Below are 19,725 nucleotides of genomic sequence, written 5' to 3' on the forward strand. Positions count from 1 at the left end.
CAGTCCTGTATCAATAACAGCTTTAATGTCTGACACCTCATGGCCCTGGAACAGGAGTTTTATCTCACTGGGAAGGAGGGATTCCCACTTTTCCAGTAGAATGCAACACCACATTTGCTTCTTACTCTGGAAGCAGCAGACATTGGTCTTTAGCATCATGATATGTATAGAAAGACTTTTTTTAAAGAACTTAAGAAAATGCATTAGATACCATTTTACTCTCTCTCTCAAAAGGCTGTACAGTTGAACTCATGATACTATTGGCTGTCAGGATTTACAATTAGAGGGGTACAACAATTAGTCCTAATAAAATGTTCCATACCAAAAATGGCATATATACAATAAGCTGAAAGCATCTAAAGATTTTACAAGGAAAGACACTTGTGAGTAATGTGGTTATCCCAAACTCATGCTAATAAATAAACCCTTCCTAGCCCAGCAGTCAGTATATCGTATATATTATTTCCTCTCTTTCTATCTTTTGATATATTCAGTCTTAAGTCTGCCAGAGCCATGGTATTGTGTCTGGTTGGCTCCTCCAGGCTGCAGGAGGGGGTGGGAAACTGATAATTCAACTCCAGATGTGTTATTTCTATCCTTTTAACTGTTCCTCTGAAAAACAAAAAGCCTTGTGTTGCTATGGAGACAGTATCTCTTGCACTAATGTACCCAGTGGGCGGCAGCAGCTTCCTAGCTGTGGAAATGGCCTAAGGCCAAATGCCTGAGTGTGATAGATGCTTCTGAACAGATTCTAAAGGCAGAGGATTGAATTTAACTGGCAGGCATTGCTTTACCAAGATGTCCAGGGAAGAAGAACATCATGGACACAGGGCACTAGTGACTTTATTCATGAAGGGATACTTAAAGCGAGACATAGTGAACTGGGAAACAGTAAGTGTATGTCTACACAGCTGCTAGGAGTGAATCTCATAGCCCGGGTTGACAGACTTGTGCTAGTAGAGTTCATGCTAATGTGCTAAAAATAGCAATGTGGATGAAGGAGGGTGGGCTTCAGAGCCTGAGCATGAATATCAAAGCAACATCTACACAGGTATTTTTAGCGCACTAGTCCAGGCCCTGTTAGTGAGAGTCCGTCAACCCGACTGCAAGACTCACTTCTTGTAGTGTATAGACATCCCCTATGAAGCACAGAGTTAGTGCACAAAAACCTCCATGAAGGGTTCTGGAGTCTGCATCCAAGAATGGAATCTAAAATGACAGCTTTGATTCATCTAAGATGGCAGTATCTTTAACGGGTTATAATATTTGTATTCACTTCATTATTTCCCATAATAAAAAGAGACAAGGTGTGTGAGGTAATATCTTTTATTGGACCAACTTCTGTTGAGGAGAGAGACAAGCTTTCAAACAGAAGTTGGTCCAATAAAAGATATTACCTCACCCACCTTGTCTCTCTAATATCCTGGGACCGACATGGTTACAATAACACTGCATATAATAAAAAGAGGCAGAAGTAGGAATAATGAAGCGAAGGAAGGGAAAATTTAGACTAAATATCAGGAAAAGCTCAGTAAGATCTATTTGGCTAAGGTATAGCTTCCATCACTTGAGTAAATGAAAGCAGGATTGGAAAATATACTAGAAAATGTACTTTGAAGGGAACGATCCCGCACAGTTCCCCATGAGATAGCCTATCATGGCTTTTCCATAGCTATAGTCTAGGATTCTGTGGAAATGTGTTTTACCATTACTTCTGAAAATGAAGATGAATAGAGCCTGTCCCACCTAAACTAAGAACATGGCCTGTGTTATGCAGGTCAGAGTAAATCAGGGGTAGGCAACCTATGGCATGGGTGCTGAAGGCGGCACGCGAGCTGATTTTCAGTGGCACTCGCACTGCCCGGGTCCTGGCCACCAGTTTGGGGGGGCTCTGCATTTTAATTTAATTTTAAATGAAGCTTCTTAAACATTTTAAAAGCCTTATTTATTTTACATACAACAATAGTTTAGTTATATATTATAGACTTATAGAAAGAGACCATCTAAAAATGTTAAAATGTATTACTGGCACGCGAAACCTTAAATTAGAATCGAATAAATGAAGACTCGGCACACCACTTCTGAAAGGTTGCCGACCCCTGGAGTAAATGATCGTAATGGTCCCTTCTGGCCTTAAAATCTATGAATATATGAACACAGCATTTACCAAACAGGATCGGAATACTGATCCACCAAGTGCTGCCCCTGAGAGTTTGCACTCAGTGATGCCTCAGAGAAGGGTGAGAAAAATTAATAACCCATCTGGCCAATTATGCACTGCTGTATGGGATGGGGTGGGGGGGGGCGGATTCCTTCCTGACTCTTGTGGTGGGAAAAGACCCTAAGTTTTTATATGGTGCTTATCACAATGGTTTCTGAATGCCCACATTTGATTGCCACAATCTTCCCAGGCAGAACTGCAAATAATATTACTGATCAGAAAATTATTCAGACCCTTTTTAAACCCAAGTCCTGTATGTGGCCCAGATTGATCCCTGGTGTACAGGGGGCACATTAATTGAAGTTAATGGAGTAATTTGGAATTATACAAGACTATTTTTGGCCCCTTGCCTCTGCAGTAGCCCAGAGACTTACAAAATGAACAGAGCAAACTGCCCTCAGCAAAGACTAGGCTGTTTTTTCTAGAAGAGCTATGTTTCTGGGTTACCATATGGCACTCTTGGTTATGTGCAGTCCAAACTTCTCTCTCTTCTATTGGGATAGGTCTCCTCCTCTGAAGTGTTGCCCATTTCCTTCTATGTGTTTCCTCCCCAAAGCAATTTTGCTTCATTACTGCTCAAGAAACTGAGAAGGGCTGTTGACAGGAAGAAGCCCTATTAGCAGAGACACCCTCATGGAGGTGTTTAGGAAGAGACATTAGGCTGCTGTCTAAACCATGCGCCGATCCTACTAGCCAGAGCTTATTCCTCCTGACATCTGCTTTCTGAGGTATTGTCGTTCATATTATATTCTGTCAAAAGCCATTTTGCCACCCAGCTGTGCAGCGTCCTGTGATGTGTCACTACAGGCACTTACCATAGCCCATCCACTGTCCTGCTGGGGTGACATCCATCCCAACAACAGAGACCCAAGGGGACAGCACAAGCCCTTATTGCAGAGTACTAGAGCTCTCTTCCCCTGTGGAGAAAGGAAAGAGATATTCCTCATTGACTGGCTGAAGTGGAACAATTTAGAAACTGTTTAAAACATTACAGAAGTGGAAATTATACAGTTATGCCTTCTGCTCTGCAGCCAGTTTGCCTTGGACTGTGATCACATCAGAGCTCACAAGCTAAGCAGGGTCAGGCCAGGATGATACTTGTATTGGAATTTCTAGGCCCAGGTTCTGCAGGAAGAGGTGAACCCAATGCACCTGTGTTAGGGAGCACTGTACTGTTGGATGTGCCATCTTTTTTAAAGGAACTGAAACCATGGTCCTCTCCCCATCCTTAACGATCCTACAGCACTTTTCAAGAGTTGGGGTGTTAATTCAGACGTGCAATCCAAATTCCAGATCAATCATTTCCTTTCTGCCTCCCTTAATTCCCCATATAGTTTCAGTTGGATACAGTGCTTCCCTTCAGTACCTGAATTAAACTGCTGCATAGTGTTGATGTGCACTGTTAAACAGGTTCCCTCTTCCTCCCCAGAAATAGCATAATTTCAGTAATGGGTAAAGGGATCTCTGTATATATAGTTTGTAAAGTGCTTTGGGATCACGGGGATGAAAATTTTATATAAACATATATTTTGATTTTGTTCTCTGGAAACTGGAGTCGCTAATGGGGAGTAACATACAGTGTTGTCAGTGAGGCTACATTGTGGGGACATGGTAGGTAAAGGAGATTTCCAGTGCACCACAATCTCTGTGGAAGAGCCTCTCATTAGTCCCATTACTCCTTACTCTGCTCTTCATGTTTAGACAAAGTGAAAGGTAATACAATATTCTACAGTAATAAGGGACAGACTGCTTCACTATCACTTTTGTGTTTTAGATCATAATCTAGAACAGTGGTCACCAACCGTTAGATCGCAATCGACTGGTTGATCCTGGAGCCTCTGACAGTTGATTGTGCTCTCCTACCACTAAAAGTCCGGTGGCACAGCAGGGCTAAGGCTGCCTGCTTGCCCCGGCCCCACGCTACCCTCGGAAGTGGCCAGCATGCCCCTGCGGCCCCTCGGGGGGATGGGGCAGGGGTCTCCGCATGCTGCTCCTGCCTGCAAGCACTGTCCCCACAGCTCCCATTGGCCACAGTCCCCTGTTCCCAGCCAATGGGAGCTGAGTGGGTGGTGCTTGCAGGCAGGAGCAGCGTGTGGAGCCACGTGCCCCGCCCTCCCCCAGCCACTGACTGGGAGCTGACCGAGGTAAGTGCTGCCTGGCGGGAGCCTGCACCCCTCCCGCACCCCAACCCTCATCCCTGATCCCCCTCCTGGAGCCAGCACCCCATACCCCCACCTGCACCCCAACCCTCTGCCCCAGCCCTGAGCCCTCTCCTGCACCCAAATTCCCTCCCAGAGCCCGCACCCCCTCCTACATTCCAACACTCTGCCTCAGCCCAGAGCCCCCTCCTGCACCCAAACTGCCTCCGACAGCTTGCACCCTTCACTCGCTTCTGCACCCCAATCCCCTGCCCCGACCACTGATGTAGAATATTGGAGTCCTTTTTAGAAAAGGAAAACTATCTCCTGGCCTAGTCTAGGAGTCCCAGTTCAGTGTTGGTGTCCCATTTTCTCCTCCTGAATCAGCTAGTAGGACAAAAAAGCCAGGATCGGGGTCTCAAGTGCTGGCAGGGCCACTTAGAAGGGAACAGATATGGACATTGGTACCTGTGTAGATTGATATACTTATGGAGTAGATGAGATTTGTATCCACCTACCCCAGGGCTGAATTTAACTTAGAGGGAATATGTGAGCTTAGACAAGGCCCCTCTCTGATCCCAGCCATTTCCCTGCTCCATCAATTACATTGTGGGTGGGGGGAGGAGCTGAGAGAAACAGCTTCACTTACTAATATGTGAAATAAAAAAATTACTTTAATAATATGGGGGAATCAAGGGAGGGGAACAATAGGAGGTGAAAGGAGGGAGAGAGATAGGAAAAGAGCGGGAGGAAGGCAGGGGATCCTCTCCAGCCCTTCTTAAAAAGTGCTGGATTATTCATGGCTCTTGTGTACACTGCTCCAGACCACATCACAGACATTCCAGGCTAATGGGTTCCATCTGCAGGAGCCATGTGCTCCACAGCCCACTCCCATGCTGACATTCCTGCCAGCAGAGGAGTGTCTCCCTCCAGACCCTTCCCAACTTTTCCACGTCATGTGCTGTCCTCACAGCAAGGGTTTGGTACATGCTGGGTCTGTCCCCTCAGAAACTCCCCAAGGCTCACTTGCTCTCTGTCTGTGCCTCACATGTCTAAGGCCTTGGCTACACTTGCGAGTTACAGCGCTGTAAAGGCTCCCCCAGCACTGTAACTCACTCCCCGTCCACACTGGCAAGGCATTTGCAGCACTGTATCTCCGTGGTTGCAGCGCTGCATGTACTCCACCTCTCCGAGAGGAATAGCGAGTATTGCGCTGCCGCTGCAGCGCTGCGGCGCCAGTGTGGCTGCCCAATGCGCTGTGAATGGCCTCCAGAATTATTCGGCAGTATCCCACAATGCCTGTTCTAGCCACTCTGGTCATCAGTTCAAACTCTACTGCCCTGGCCTCAGGTAACCAACCATGTGACCGACCCTTTACGTTCCCCGGGAATTTTAAAAATCCCCTTCCTGTTTGCTCAGCCCAGCGTGGCGTGGAGTGCTATCAGCAAATCTTTCTGATATGACCATGCCTCCACGCGCCAAGCGAGCCCCAGCATGGAGCAATGGCGAGTTGCTGGACCTCATCAGTGTTTGGGGGGAGGAAGCTGTACAGTCCCAGCTGCGCTCCAGCCATGGGAATTACAATACCTTCGGGAAGGTATCAAAGGACATGATGGAAAGGGGCCATGACCAGGACGCCCTGCAGTGCAGGATTAAAGTGAAGGAGCTGCGGAGTGCCTACCACAAAGCCCACGACGCAAACGGCCGCTCAGGTGCTCCCCCCGTGACCTGCCAATTCTACAAAGAGCTGGATGCGATACTTGGGGTTAACCCCACCTCCACTCCGAGCACCACCATGGACACTTCAGAGCCGGTGTGGGGGGGGGAGGAGGAAGAGGAGGAGGAGGAGGAAAACGGAAGTGATGGTGGTGGGCCGGATGGAGACACCCCGGAATCCCTGGAGCCATGCAGCCAGGAGCTCTTCTCGAGCCAGGAGGAAGGTGGCCAGTCGCAGCGACCGGTACTTGGTGGAGGACAAACAGAAGAGCAGGTTCCCGGTAAGTGGTTTTTTTTTTCGGGAAGGAATTTTTTCGGTGCGGGCTCTTTGGGAGAGGAGGGCTAGGCATGCATGCCTAGATGAGGAATAGTGCATTGATGTGGTTTATCACATCGCGGTAATTGGCCTCGGTAATCTCCTCGAATGTCTCATCCAGAACGTGTGCAATGCGCTTGCGCAGGTTTATCGGGAGAGCCACCGTGGTCCTTGTCCCAGTCAGGCTAACGTGTCCGCGCCACTGTGCCGCGAGAGGCGGGGGGACCATTGCTGCACACAGGCAAGCTGCATATGGGCCAGGGCTGAAGCCGCATTGCAGTAGAAGACCCTCCCTTGCTTCCCAGGTCACCCTCAGCAGCGAGATATCTTCCAGGACGAACTCCTGTGCAAAATGTTGAGACAGTGTTCAGTGTAGGTGCCCCCTGAAGCTGTTGGGTCTCCCCAAGGCACAGAAACCCAGAGGACAGTGCAGCCCTGAAACAATCAGTCCCCCTTACTCACCATTTTGAGGCTCCTGTGGGATATGTGTGCTCTGTTTCAGACAGGAAGATTATGCTATTGTGTAGACCCTGTGTGTTTTCTACTCCTTAAGTGCGGGGGGAATCATTACTCTGTCTGGTATAAACAATGCTGCCTCTGTTAAATGTTGCATTTTGCCTATACAGCTGCATCAACCTTGAGACCTCAGCCGTCTGCTCAGAGACTGCAAAGACTCAGGAAGAGACCGCAAAAAAGCAAAGAAGACATGCTGCAAGAAGTGACGCGGCAATCTATTAAAGAGAATGAGAAAGCACAGGACTTGGGGGAGAGAGAAAGCAGGATCCGCCAGGAAAACGCAGCGCACCGGCGGCAAAGCACCGTGCACCGGCAGCAAAGCACTGATAGGCTCATAAGCATCCTGGAGCGCCAAGCAGATGCTATCCAGGAGCTGGTAGCCATGCAGAAAGAGGAGCAGTACCGCAAACACAAACGCCACCCCCCTACAGCCCTTGTCCCAAAATTCTTTCCGTTGTGCCCCACTGTTACCTCCAACCCACTTTCCCCAACTTCTGTGTTCTTCACGCCACCCGCTGCCTCCAACACCAGTATCTTCACCACCCAGCCCTGAAAACCACGACCCTTACCCTCTGCACTCAACCCCCATCACCATGCAGTATAGCTATCCTGAAGTGCAGCACTCATTGCACAGCACACCAGACAGGACATACACGAATCTGTGATTGTACTGTTCCCCACTCCACCCCCTTGTTTCTTTTCAATAAATATTTTTTTTTCTTTTCAATAAATGGATTCTTTGGCTTTGAAAACATTCTTTATTATTGCATAAAGTAAAAGACTCCTTAGCCCAGGAAATAAACAGGCACTGCAAGTCTGCTTGTCTGCTAAGCAGACACTGATTCCTAAAGATTGGAACTACTGCACTTCACTCCCGTGCAGGGCACCAGATATCACTGCTGGTTTTCAGCCTCAAATTGCTCCCTCAAGGCATCCCTAATCCTTGCAGCCCTGCACTGGGCCTCTGTAATAGCCCTGCTCTCTGGCTGTGCAAATTCAGCCTCCAGGTGTTGAACCTCGGAGGTCCATACCTGAGTGAAGCTTTCACCCTTCCCTTCACAAATATTATGGAGGGCACAGCACGCGGATATAACCGCGGGGATGCTGTTTTCGGCCAAGTCCAGCTTCCCATACAGAGATCGCCAGCGGTCCTTTAAACGGCCAAAGGCACACTCCACAGTCATTTGGCACCGGCTCAGCCTGTAGTTGAACCATTCCTTGCTGCTGTTAAGGGTCCCTGTGTAGGGTTTCATGGGCCACAGCATTAACGGGTAAGCAGGATCTCCAAGGATCACAATGGGCATTTCAACTTCCCCTACCGTGATCTTCCACTCTGGGAAAAAAGTCCCGGACTGCATCTTCCTGAACAGCCAAGTGTTCCGAAAGACTCGGACTCATTTGTGTGTGGACTGCAGGGGGCTTGGTCTCAAACCTGAGTCAGAGCCTGGGCTTAGGGTGCAGTGGCTAGTGCACCTGTGCTGCATCAGCTGACCCAGATTTGGATTATCTGGGCAAGGAGGAAGAGACCCAGTGATAGAGAGAGACTTAGGTGGGTCAGAGCTGGGAAGCTGCCTGCAGGAAATAAGGGTTGCAGGATTGCTAGTATCCCCTGTGGGGGGTAGGGCGCAGTGAGAGCCTGAGAGGTAAAAGGGGAAATTCCCTGGGGATTGTAGCGCAGGGTGAGCTGAAGAAGTTTGTTTCTTTTGCCTATATCTGAGAAATAAAACGGTATAAAAGAAATGGTGGGTGTGGCAGTGGACCCTTTGCAAGCTGGGGAGAAACCCTGCTTTGTTGCACTAGGTCTCCTGCGTAGTTAAAATTATTTTAATATATTAAGAGTGATCCAGCCAAGGATCAGAGAGAGAAATTCTTTGCAATAACCTCCCCCACTATGCCTGCATTGTCTGTCTTGCCGTTTCTCTCTCTCTGCTAAGAGATAAATTCTCTGCATCTGTCAAGTCTGATCTGCTCAGACCTCCAATGAGAGCGAGAGGCACTGAGAAGATGAGACTGGAATGCAACAGATCCCCAGGCTGTGACGAGGAGCTGAGATTCCTTAGTGCACCCTGTGCGGGTTGCCCTGTCATAAATCATTGTTTGTCAAATTCAATATGCATCTTTAACACAAAAATGACACTTTCTTCTGGGAGTTCCACATGTCTGGAATTCTGCACAGCTGAGGACCATCCAAAAGATGAGGGAGATGTGATGGCAAAGGCAAGGAGAAGGGGAGATTGTGTATAGCAGAAAGGCAAAGCAGAAAGGAAACTCTTATCTATATATTTTCTGCTCCATCTCTGCAATCTACACACAGCTTTATGATCCACATTTCTGGTAATGCTGCAAATCCATAGGCTGCCGCACGTTTTTACATAATCTAAACTGCAAAAATAGATTGCTAGCATTCTAGATAGAGTGAGAGTCCCAAAACCCTCTACAAAGAGCCTCTTCAGCTAGCTCAGCCTCTTTTCAAAAAGTGGGGGAGGGGGAGCCTGTTTTGGTCATTGCTGGTCCAGGGCAGAGTTCCTGGAGAATCATGGCTCTGTTATTGTTTCTCCTGACCCACTAACTTCATAGCGGAAGTGCCAGTTAGACACTCCAGACCCTATTTTGATATAACAGAAGAATAGTCCTGGGGGACAGATAGCTCAGTGGTTTGCACATTAGCCCGCTAAACCTAAGGTTGTGAGTTCAATCCTTGAGGGGGCCATTTAGGGATCTGGGGCAAAAATCTGTCTAGGGATTGGTCCTGCTTTGAGCAGGGGGTTAGATTAGATGACCTCCTGAGGTCCCTTCCAACCCTGATATTCTATGATATGCCATTCAGCTGTGAAATTTAACTCCTTACTGGAATGTGTGGCTACAGTTAGAACCCAGGGAAGGGCATTATTGTAAAAAATTTAAGGCGATTTACATGCTGATATATTCACTGAAGCTTAAATCATGCTCTGCATTTGCACATACAGATTATAACTGTACCTAAGGCCTAAACCTCTACATAAATAGGTATATATGTGTATTCACATGTGACAGCCACCATCTTGATCTGCACTGGAGATTGAACTGGTGATCTCCAGAATAAAAAGCATAAATCTAGATAGCTTGAGCTAAAGAAGCAGGTGCTCAAAAATAATCAAACCAGTATCCTCTGTGGATTGTGCACAGAGTGGAACACATAAACACATATTGACTGATGAGTTACATACTTCCTCTGGACAGAGGAAGCTCATCCCCAAGTATCTGAGGTCTTTGAATCCCAGACAAAGCTTTGCTTATGCAACAGCCACCATCTTGGCCAACACAAGGGATTGAACCATGTTCCAAAGCTAAACATATGAACCTCAATCGTTGAACTAACCTTCAAGCACTGTGGCTGGGGCAATAACAAACTTGTGTTCTCTGTGGATTGGGCAGATATGTAACATACACTGAACAGTGGGTTATACACAAACATGCTGCAAGTTTTGCTTTTGACAATTGCAGGTCATTATACAAATACATTCACACACACTGCCGTTGTCAATGAGTCATTCAGCTCATCCAAGACAAGTGCTGGTAAAATCTTTATATCACAATACATTATCAAGTATTCTGTCTCTGATACACATGTTAAAGATAAGCTATTTTAGAAATGTTTCTAGCTGCTTCAAAACATGTTATCTGTCTATTTGTAAAGCTACATAGATGCTTTAGTATCATGAGCCTAACTGCAAAATCTTTGGAGGGGCAGTACAAATAAAAGATTTAAACATCTAAAAATGAGCTAAAATAGCCTTTCAATACATACACATGTCTTGACTTTGAAGTTCAATGTATTGGTACATTCTAAGTTGGAAGCAAAGTACTTTGTGTCTCACTGGGAATCTCCATTTTCTGATTTAATTATATTATTTGTATTATCATAGCAGCACCCACGTGTCCACATCAGGATCTGTGCACTTTGCACACACACAAGAAAACCCAGTTCCTGCCCAAAAGTGCTTACAGTCTAATTTGAAACAAGAAGCAACAAGTGAATGTGACAAACACCACAAGAGGAATGGGGAAGAACAGACAATGGGAACAGTGATAACTGCCACTTACATAGGTCAGTTATTGCACATCTTGAAGGTGATTATCTGAAAAGGTTTTTAAAAAATTAATTAATTAAATGCATAAAACAAAACCAGCTCTCCTTGGCTATCATCAATGGTTGGCTGATTGCTTTCCAATGGGATAAAAGTTCCTGTTTCCAGCTCTGTAGAGCTAAGACATCAGATTTTAAAACTGCTAGTGGTTTTGGACTGAATCTTACCTAATCTGGACCTTGAGCCAGGGTAACTTTCAGAGGAAAGTTCCATATTTGGGTGGAAACAAAGAAGCATTTCTCTGTCATGTTAATTTTTTTTTTAAATAGTACCTGTTCAAAGCTACTCAGTGGTTTGAAATGTTAGAGGTAGTTCTGGTGAAGATTCTGAGTGACCAAACTATAGTAGGCAGAATGCAGGTGAGGAAGTCAAATATGTTAAATGAATTTATCATGTGGCTCTACACTTAGTCACTGGGATAGCACCATCACATGTGTGGGTAGATAACTATACTTGTATCATGATTTTCTCCTAATTTCTTTGGCATTTACATTCATAAAGCAAAAGACATGCAGACTGACAGCATATCTTTACTACTAGAAAACTCTCCTACCCACATAACCTTCAGGGCCTAATACAAAGCTTATTAATTTCAGGATTTCCCAGACTGGGGAAGAAGTGAGTTCTAGAGTCAAGTGTTCTGTCCTCCTGATAGATAAATCAGTTCAAGCATCCCAGATGATCTCAGGGGCTGATACACACACACAGTATGCATGCACATGCTCTGACTGAAGCTGACATTTATACACACAGACACACGTCCACTCTGGCTTACACCTCCCCTTGCGTGGTCTACATATTATATAAGAATTTCATAATTTCATTCTGTAGTACACTCTGAGGAACTGGCATTTTGCCAGTTTCCAAAATGGCCTCATTTATCATCTAAATACCCCATGAAGGCCAGGGAATAAGGTCTGTAAAATAGCACAGATTAATGAAGTCACATCTACATCTTAATAGCTTTTGTGTGAGTGCAGTGCTTATGTATGGGTATGTATTTCTATTGTCTATGGAATGGGTGTTTCTGTCTCTGTAAAGTGTGTGTGTGTGTGTGTGATTCTGTCTGTCTCGACCTGTGCATGTAATTCTGGGAGTGTGGGTCTGAATGTGCATGCAGCTAGATGTGTGTGTGCACGTGGGTGATTTGGGGCCAGGGGTGGAATTCTTTGTATTCCTATTTGTGGTGACTGTGTGCATATCTGTTTCTTTGTGTGAACGTAACTGTGTATGCTACATGTGCATGTGAAATTGTATGTATGTGTGTGTGTGTGAGAGAGAGAGAGAGACAGAGAGACTTTGTGTGCATCTGTTTGTTTATGCCAATGATGGCCTTTATATCATAGCATTATTTATAGCTGTCACTTCAGTGCCTAGCAGATGAGGCAGTACAGGCCTTTATTTCTCCGATGTGCTGGGGGAATTTCAGATATATAAATGAATTCTGGTGAAGTAATTATCAGAACCCTCCAGAGGCCTGGCTTTGAAAACAACGTTGCACATGCCAGCTTCAGAAGAACCTTGTGCTTCTTGCAAGTTCTTCCAGGAAAGGAACACATTGCAGCTGCAAAGGTAGCATAATCCAAGACAGGGAATGGCTAGGGCTAAGAGTGTCTATTTTTCAGCCTTTTAAAACTGATGCTGCAAAGGCAGGAAGACAAAGTAAATGCAGTAGAGACCCAGGTTAGAATCCAGGCTGAGCCATAAGAGAAAAGGGTCTCAGTCTGGTCTCCAATGAAGATTTGTTTACACTGCATACGAAAAAGCAATAGACCTGCCATTGTCCAGTAGCCCAGATCAATCCTTGTGTGGAGGACTGGGAACTCTATGAAATTCCCCTTGCAGGGTTTCCTCTGTGTTGTTCTACTGGAGTAGGGACTTTACTCTCATATACATACCTGGAATCGGCAGGAGGTTTCCCCTGCCCCCCTATATCATAGTTTTAGGGGATTTGCCAAAGATCATCTATGTCTATGTGGAGCTTCTGTGCCTCAGCACTGTCTCTCTCCCACTGGCTGATACTCCTGGACTCCCCTCACGAGAGATTCCATAGAATGAGGGTAGTGCACCAAAGTTAATCATCATAGTGATTCAATCAGTAATATCTCTGCTATAAAATCCACAGGGGGCTGGTAGGGTAGGGTTACCATCCATCGGGTTTCCCCTGACATGTCCGGCTTTTTCAGCTTTAAATGGCCATCTGGAGGGGATTTCTAATAAAGTAGAAATGTCTGGAATTTCCCCCTTCCCCTCATGCAGAGTGCGGCGCGGCTGACTGGACGGCTGGGCCTGATTGAAAGCCGCTCGCAGCCACTGGGGCCTCTAGCAGCCAGAGTCCCTCCCCCTCCCCCGCTCCTCCTCCACTGCAGAGCAGCGCGGCACAGTGTTTGGCTCCACGTGGAGCCCGCAGCTCTCCCTCTGCCGGGGGAGTGGGGGAGCAGTGCAGGCTGGGGGGGTGCAGAGGCTGCAGGGCGAGGAGGAGCAGGGCAGGCAGGGGCATAGAGGCTGCAGGGGCAGGGCAGGCAGGGAGCGCAGAGGCTGCAGGGGCGGGGGGGTGCAGGGGCTGCAGGGCGAGTGGGGAGCAGGGGGCACAGAGGCTGCAGGGGCGGGGGGGTGCAGGGGCTGCAGAGCAAGGAGGAGCAGGGCAGGCAGGGGCATAGAGGCTGTAGGGGCAGGGCAGGCAGGGGGCACAGAGGCTGCAGGGGCGGGGGGGTGTAGGGGCTGCAGGGCGAGTGGCGAGCAGGGGGCACAGAGGCTGCAGGGGTGGGAGGTGCAGGGGCTACAGGGGGAGGAGGAGCAGGGCAGGCAGGGGCATAGAGGCTGCAGGGGCAGGGGGGTGCAGGGGCAGGTCAGGCGGGGGGATGCAGAGGCTGCAGGGCGAGGAGGAGCAGGGCAGGCAGGGGCATAGAGGCTGCAGGGGCAGGGGGGGCGCTGGGGGCACAGAGGCTACAGGGGCGGGAGGTGCAGGGGCTGCAGGGCGAGTGGGGAGCAGGGAAGCACTTAGCAACCCCCAACCAAGATCAGAGAGGGAGGGAGGAGGGGGAATGCGGGGTGCTCAGAGGAGGGGGCAGAGTTGGGGCAGGGACTTTGGGGAAGGGGTTGGAATGGGGGCGGGGAAGGGGCGGGGCTGGGGGCAGAGTTGAGGCGGGGCTGGGGCCCTTTGGAGTGTCTTCTTTTTTAAATGTTTGAATATGGTAACCCTATGGTAGGGTCACCATGCTTATTCCCTGCAGCCCGCCCCCCTCCCGTACTCATTCTCTCCTCCTTACACAGAGATCCCCATGTCCACAGGAGGGTTACTGTGTGGCTAGGTGGAATAATACCCCTGTCTTGATTCCATCGGGTTTTGTCTCCTCTGAAACTGAAGGCAGAGGGAATAATTTGGGCCAATGTTTTTGGTTCCTCATTATGTTGTAAACAAGAACAGCTACTATGTGATTAAGCAGCTATTATACAGATATTATCATCATTGTTCTTGGGTGCATATATGTTTATGTGTTGGTGCTGTGTTATACGCATCCAAGTGTGTGATTTCAGTTTGCATTTATGTATGTGTATGTTTGTGCATGTCTGCTATAGTATATTTGTGTGTGCATATGATAGAGTATATATTTTGCGCTATGTGAAAATAGGTGTTTGTGAGCACACACGTGTAGGAGTGTGAACATACATGTGTGAGATTGTGTGGACAAAAGCATGTATGTGTGAAAGTGAGCAAATCAGTGTTTTTCCCGGTATTTGCACCTATCGGGGCTTCCTGCATCTTTTCCAGGAAAGGAACACATTGCAGCTGCAAATTCTTGTGTTCTCTCTGTGTGTATGTGTGCCCTCCTCTGCTGTCAGCCATTTCTCTTTGCCTTTTCTGCTCTTGTGTTTACTGGGGCTGAATTCAGAGACAATCCCTTGACAATTTCTCTTTGTTGATGACTCAGGTAATTGGATACGGTGCCTTGGGAGGCTGCCAGGCATGATGTCATACCTCTGCAGGAAAAATATCCTAAGTAGTTACTTGATACACCAGTCCCTGCCTCATCCTCAGGCAACAGAAGAGCTCCGAGCTGGGGGTAGAGACCTCCCAGGTGACCAGGTTAATCCTCCTTTTTGTCTTGTTCCTGCACTGGTATCTGAGGCATCTTATAGCTTTTGTACCATATCCCTCCTAGTATCGACCCACTAACATTTCCAGGACTAGATAAACTGCTTCCCATGGTGGTGCATCCAGAAATGGTACACAAATACCCTCTGGAATGCTGGATGAAGCATGAAGGGACATATCAATCTTTAGGTTTCAGAGTAGCAGCCGTGTTAGTCTGTATCCGCAAAAAGAATAGGAGTACTTGTGGCACCTTAGAGACTAACAAATTTATTAGAGCATAAGCTTTCGTGGACTACAGCCCACTTCTTCGGATGCATATATGCTTATGCTCTAATAAATTTGTTAGTCTCTAAGGTGCCACAAGTACTCCTGTTCTTCTATATCAATCTTTAGCGCATCTGGCATGTAAATACCTTGCGACGCCGACTGCAACAGTGCCATGCGAACACCTGTTCTCACTTTCAGGTGACATTGTGAACAAGAAGCAGGTGGCATTATCTCCTGCAAATGTAAACAAACGTGTTTGTCTGAGCAATTGGCTGTACAAGAAATAAGACTGAGTGGACTTGTAGACTCTAAAGTTTTACATGGTTTTATTTGTGAATGCAGTTACTTTTTGTACATAATTCTACACTTGTAAGTTCAACGTTCATGATAAAGAGATTGCACTACAGCACTTGTATTATGTGAATTGAAAAATACTATTTCTTTTGGTTTTTACAGTGCAAATGTTTGTAATAAAAATAAATATAAAGTGAGCACTGTACACTTTGTATTTTGTGTTGTAATTGAAATCAATATATTTGAAAATGTAGAAACATCCAAAAATATTTAAATAAATGGTATTCTATTATTGTTTAACAGCGCGATTAATCGCAATTAATTTTTTTAATCTCTTGACAGTCCTAATTCCCCCATATGGCTGTTCCGAGGTTATTTATTCCTCCCAATTCCTACTCCTTACACTCTCATGAAGTTGATGTGAATTGGGGATATCAAGGGGGCTGACTAGAGATCTGGAACTTCTCTGAAGGGCCAGCCAGAACTACTCAGGAGGTTCAAGTAGGGAATCTCAGAGGAAACAAATATCATGGATTAATTGTGATTACTTTTTTTAATCATGATTAATTTTTTTTAGTTAATCACGTGAGTTAACTGCAATTAATCAACAGCTTTAGGGGAAATATATATATGGATCAGCCTTGGAAACAGGTCCTGGTGCAGCAAGACAGTATTGTGGTATAGGAGTGTGGAGAGCATAGGTATTGTGAAGGTGGCCCACTGCTGAAAAGGTTGTGGCTAAGAGCAGAGCATCCAGGATAGATAGGGAAGGTAGAGTATTAATCTCTAGAGGATGAAGCAAGCCAAAAATAGCTGACCAAATGCCCTAGGAATAGCTCTAAGGAACACCGAGACTACACAGTCTGAAGGCAGATTCCAGAGTTGTAATGCAGAGAGACCACCCAGCAGACAGCCTGACTACACAGTTTGGGGTTGGTCCACGAGTAGGGAACAAGTGGAATAGCCTGAACAAGGCCTGGCCGCTTGGCTCTTAGGGAAGCCTAGAGGTCAAAGAACAAAGCAGTATGATTATTATTAATTATTTCTAATACGTAGCACCAAGGAGCCCCAGACACAGGGCCCCACCGTGCTGTACAAACACAGAATATTCTTCAGTGCTTACACCAACTGGGTGACACTCTGGCTGCAACAGCAGGGCAGCCCCTTGGGGAGACTTTTGTTTGCAAACCCTAATGGCCGTTAAGGGTTGACACAAAGCTGGGAGGTATTGCCAATTCGGAGGAGGATCGGGATATTCTGCAGGGAGACTTGAATGACCTTGTGAATTGGAATAACAGAAATAGGATGAAATTTAATAGTGAAAAGTGTAAGGTGATGCATTTAGGGATGACTAACAACAATTTTAGTTACAAGCTGGGGATGCATCGGTTAGAAGTAACGGAGGAGGAGAAAGACCTCGGGGTCCTGGTAGACCGCAGGATGACTATGAGTCGACAATGTGACGTGGCGGTGAAAAAAGCCAATGCGGTCTTGGCATGCATTAGGCGAGGTATATCTAGAAAGGATAAGGAAGTGCTGCTTCCGTTGTACAAGGCACTGGTGAGACCTCATTTGGAGTACTGTGTGCAGTTCTGGTCTCCCATGTTTAAAAAAGATGAACTCAAACTGGAACGGGTACAGAGAAGGGCCACTAGGATGATCAGAGGAATGGAAAACCTGTCGTATGAAAGGAGACTCGAGGAGCTCGGGTTGTTTAACCTGACCAAACGAAGGCTGAGGGGGGATATGATTGCTCTCTTTAAATATATCAGAGGGATAAATACCAGGGAGGGAGAGGAATTATTCCAGCTCAGTACTAATGTGGACACGAGAACGAATGGATATAAACTGGCCGTGGGGAAGTTTAGGCTTGAAATTAGACGAAGGTTTCTGACCGTCAGAGGGGTGAAATATTGGAACAGCCTTCCGAGGGAAACGGTGGGGGCGAAGGACCTGTCTGGTTTTAAGATTAAGCTAGATAAGTTTATGGAGGGAATGGTTTAATGGGATAACATGATTTTAGTCAAAGGAACAGCGTGCCATCGCTGGTAAATAGTATAATGGCCGATGAGGGTCTGGCTGGAGAATCTTGCCTACATGCTCGGGGTTCTACTGATCGCCATATTTGGGGTCGGGAAGGAATTTTCCTCCAGGGTAGATTGGCAGAGGCCCTGGAGGTTTTTCGCCTTCCTCCGCAGCATGGGGCAGGGATCGCTAGCTGGAGGATTCTCTGCTAATTGGAGTCTCTAAACCACAGGATTTGGGGACTTCAACAGCAGAGTCAAGGGGAAGAGTTGGGACGGCTTTGTGGCCTGCATCATGCGGGAGGTCAGACTAGATGATCATAATGGTCCTTTCTGACCTTAAAGTCTATGAGTCTATGTTGAGGTGGGAAATGGCAGTTTGGGGTGTTTCCATCCCTTCCTATTTCTTACCTATGGTGAGGGGAGACAATGAGGGTAAAGTTCAGTTGGATAGCATGGCCACCCATTGTGCTTGTCTCCTGCCACATGATGGGATGCTGCTATGAGAAGACATGTTGTGGCAGGCTATGGAGTTTGTAATGGGAACAACAGCTGCAGCAGGAAAGTGTTCCATTCGCAGAGTGATGCTGAATTCAGGTTAACCAATGAACTTTATTAAACCCTGTGGATTGCTCCAGCCACATGGCTACTTGCTTCCAACCTGACTCCATGTTTCCTGAGCCCCTGATGTCTTGTCAATTACTGTCCCTCCAGGGAACATGGGCCCTCTCACTCCAGTTCCACTGAAAGGAGCCATTTCCCCACTAGTGTTTCTGATACAACAGAGGTCAGCATGACTTTCTTTTTGTTTACTTCCTTGTTGTGAGCATCTATCTCTTCAATAATGTCAGCAAGAATTTGGGCAGTTTTCTTGTTAGTTAGTTGTTGCTCCAAAACCACGAGGAAGTGGAAAGAGAGTTGGGTATAGTTTTTGAGTAGGAGTCACAAAAATGGTAGCTATTGTCTTTTGTTTTTTATTTTATAATTGCCAAAATTGTGAGTTTCTATCTAACTACACTATCAACCTAATAATCACATTTTTTAAAAAGTCCTTCCCTGTGTCACTAACACTCAAGATTACTAAAACTGAAAGAATATTTCAAATCTAATTTCCTTTTTACAATTTATGATCTTTGATTCCTCTTTGCATTTCACTCATCCTATGACAGTGAAACCATAATGATCTGTTCCCCTTTGTGTTTCTCAATCACTAGTCTATGGCTATTGGGTTTGGGTTTCCAGTTTACCAGAGGGGAGTTTAAATCCAAAATAAGAATGTGTTATTATTGAAATGTCAATTCATGTAAACCTTTCTATTTTGTAACCCTTCCCCATTCTTGTTCCTGGCCCTGTCCTTTTTAACTATACCTGAAATTTGAACGAATTACATCAGTGTCCCCTTTAACGTACTGATCTGTTGTAGGAGTCATGACATGAGAACTTAACAGTGATATGGGGATATGCAGTGAATGCTGATAAAGGGCCTGCAGCCCTTATTCACATGAGTAGTCCCAATAAAGTCAGGAGCTACAGAGTCTCATTCACATGAGCCAGGGCTACAGAATATGGCTCTAAATGGTTATAAACGATGTCCAGACAGTCACTAAGGGTATGTCTACACTGCAAAGAAAAACCCAGGGTGCTAAGTGTCAGAGCCTGATTCAGCTGACTTGGGCTTGCGGAGCTCAGACTGTGGGGCTAAACATTCCCGCTTGAGCTGGAGCCCTGGCTCTGAAAGCCAGTGAGGGGGATGGGTCTTGGAGCCCAGGCTCCAACCCGAGCAGGAACATAGATTCATAGATTCATAGATTATAGGACTGGAAGGGACCTCGAGAGGTCATCGAGTCCAGTCCCCTGCCCGCATGGCAGGACCAAATACTGTCTAGACCATCCCTGATAGACATTTATCTAACCTAATCTTAAATATCTCCAGAGACGGAGATTCCACAACCTCCCTAGGCAATTTGTTCCAGTGTTTAACCACCCTGACAGTTAGGAACTTTTTCCTAA

The 19,725-nt window shown here is 46.5% G+C and overlaps 1 protein-coding gene across 1 annotated transcript in view; it reads right to left on the minus strand.

Annotated features, from left to right (window-relative positions):
* ANGEL1 (angel homolog 1) overlaps positions 1–19,725 on the minus strand; it is a 230,098-nt gene that overhangs the window by 84,536 nt on the left and 125,837 nt on the right. The window contains exon 2 of the mRNA XM_054027728.1: positions 3,037–3,138. Within this exon, the coding sequence (XP_053883703.1) occupies positions 3,037–3,073 (37 nt within the window). The 5' untranslated portion in view covers positions 3,074–3,138. The remainder of the gene's footprint in view (positions 1–3,036; positions 3,139–19,725) is intronic.

The sequence above is a fragment of the Malaclemys terrapin genome, chromosome 4, assembly GCF_027887155.1.
Source record: "Malaclemys terrapin pileata isolate rMalTer1 chromosome 4, rMalTer1.hap1, whole genome shotgun sequence".
In the NCBI taxonomy this organism is placed as follows: domain Eukaryota; kingdom Metazoa; phylum Chordata; order Testudines; family Emydidae; genus Malaclemys; species Malaclemys terrapin.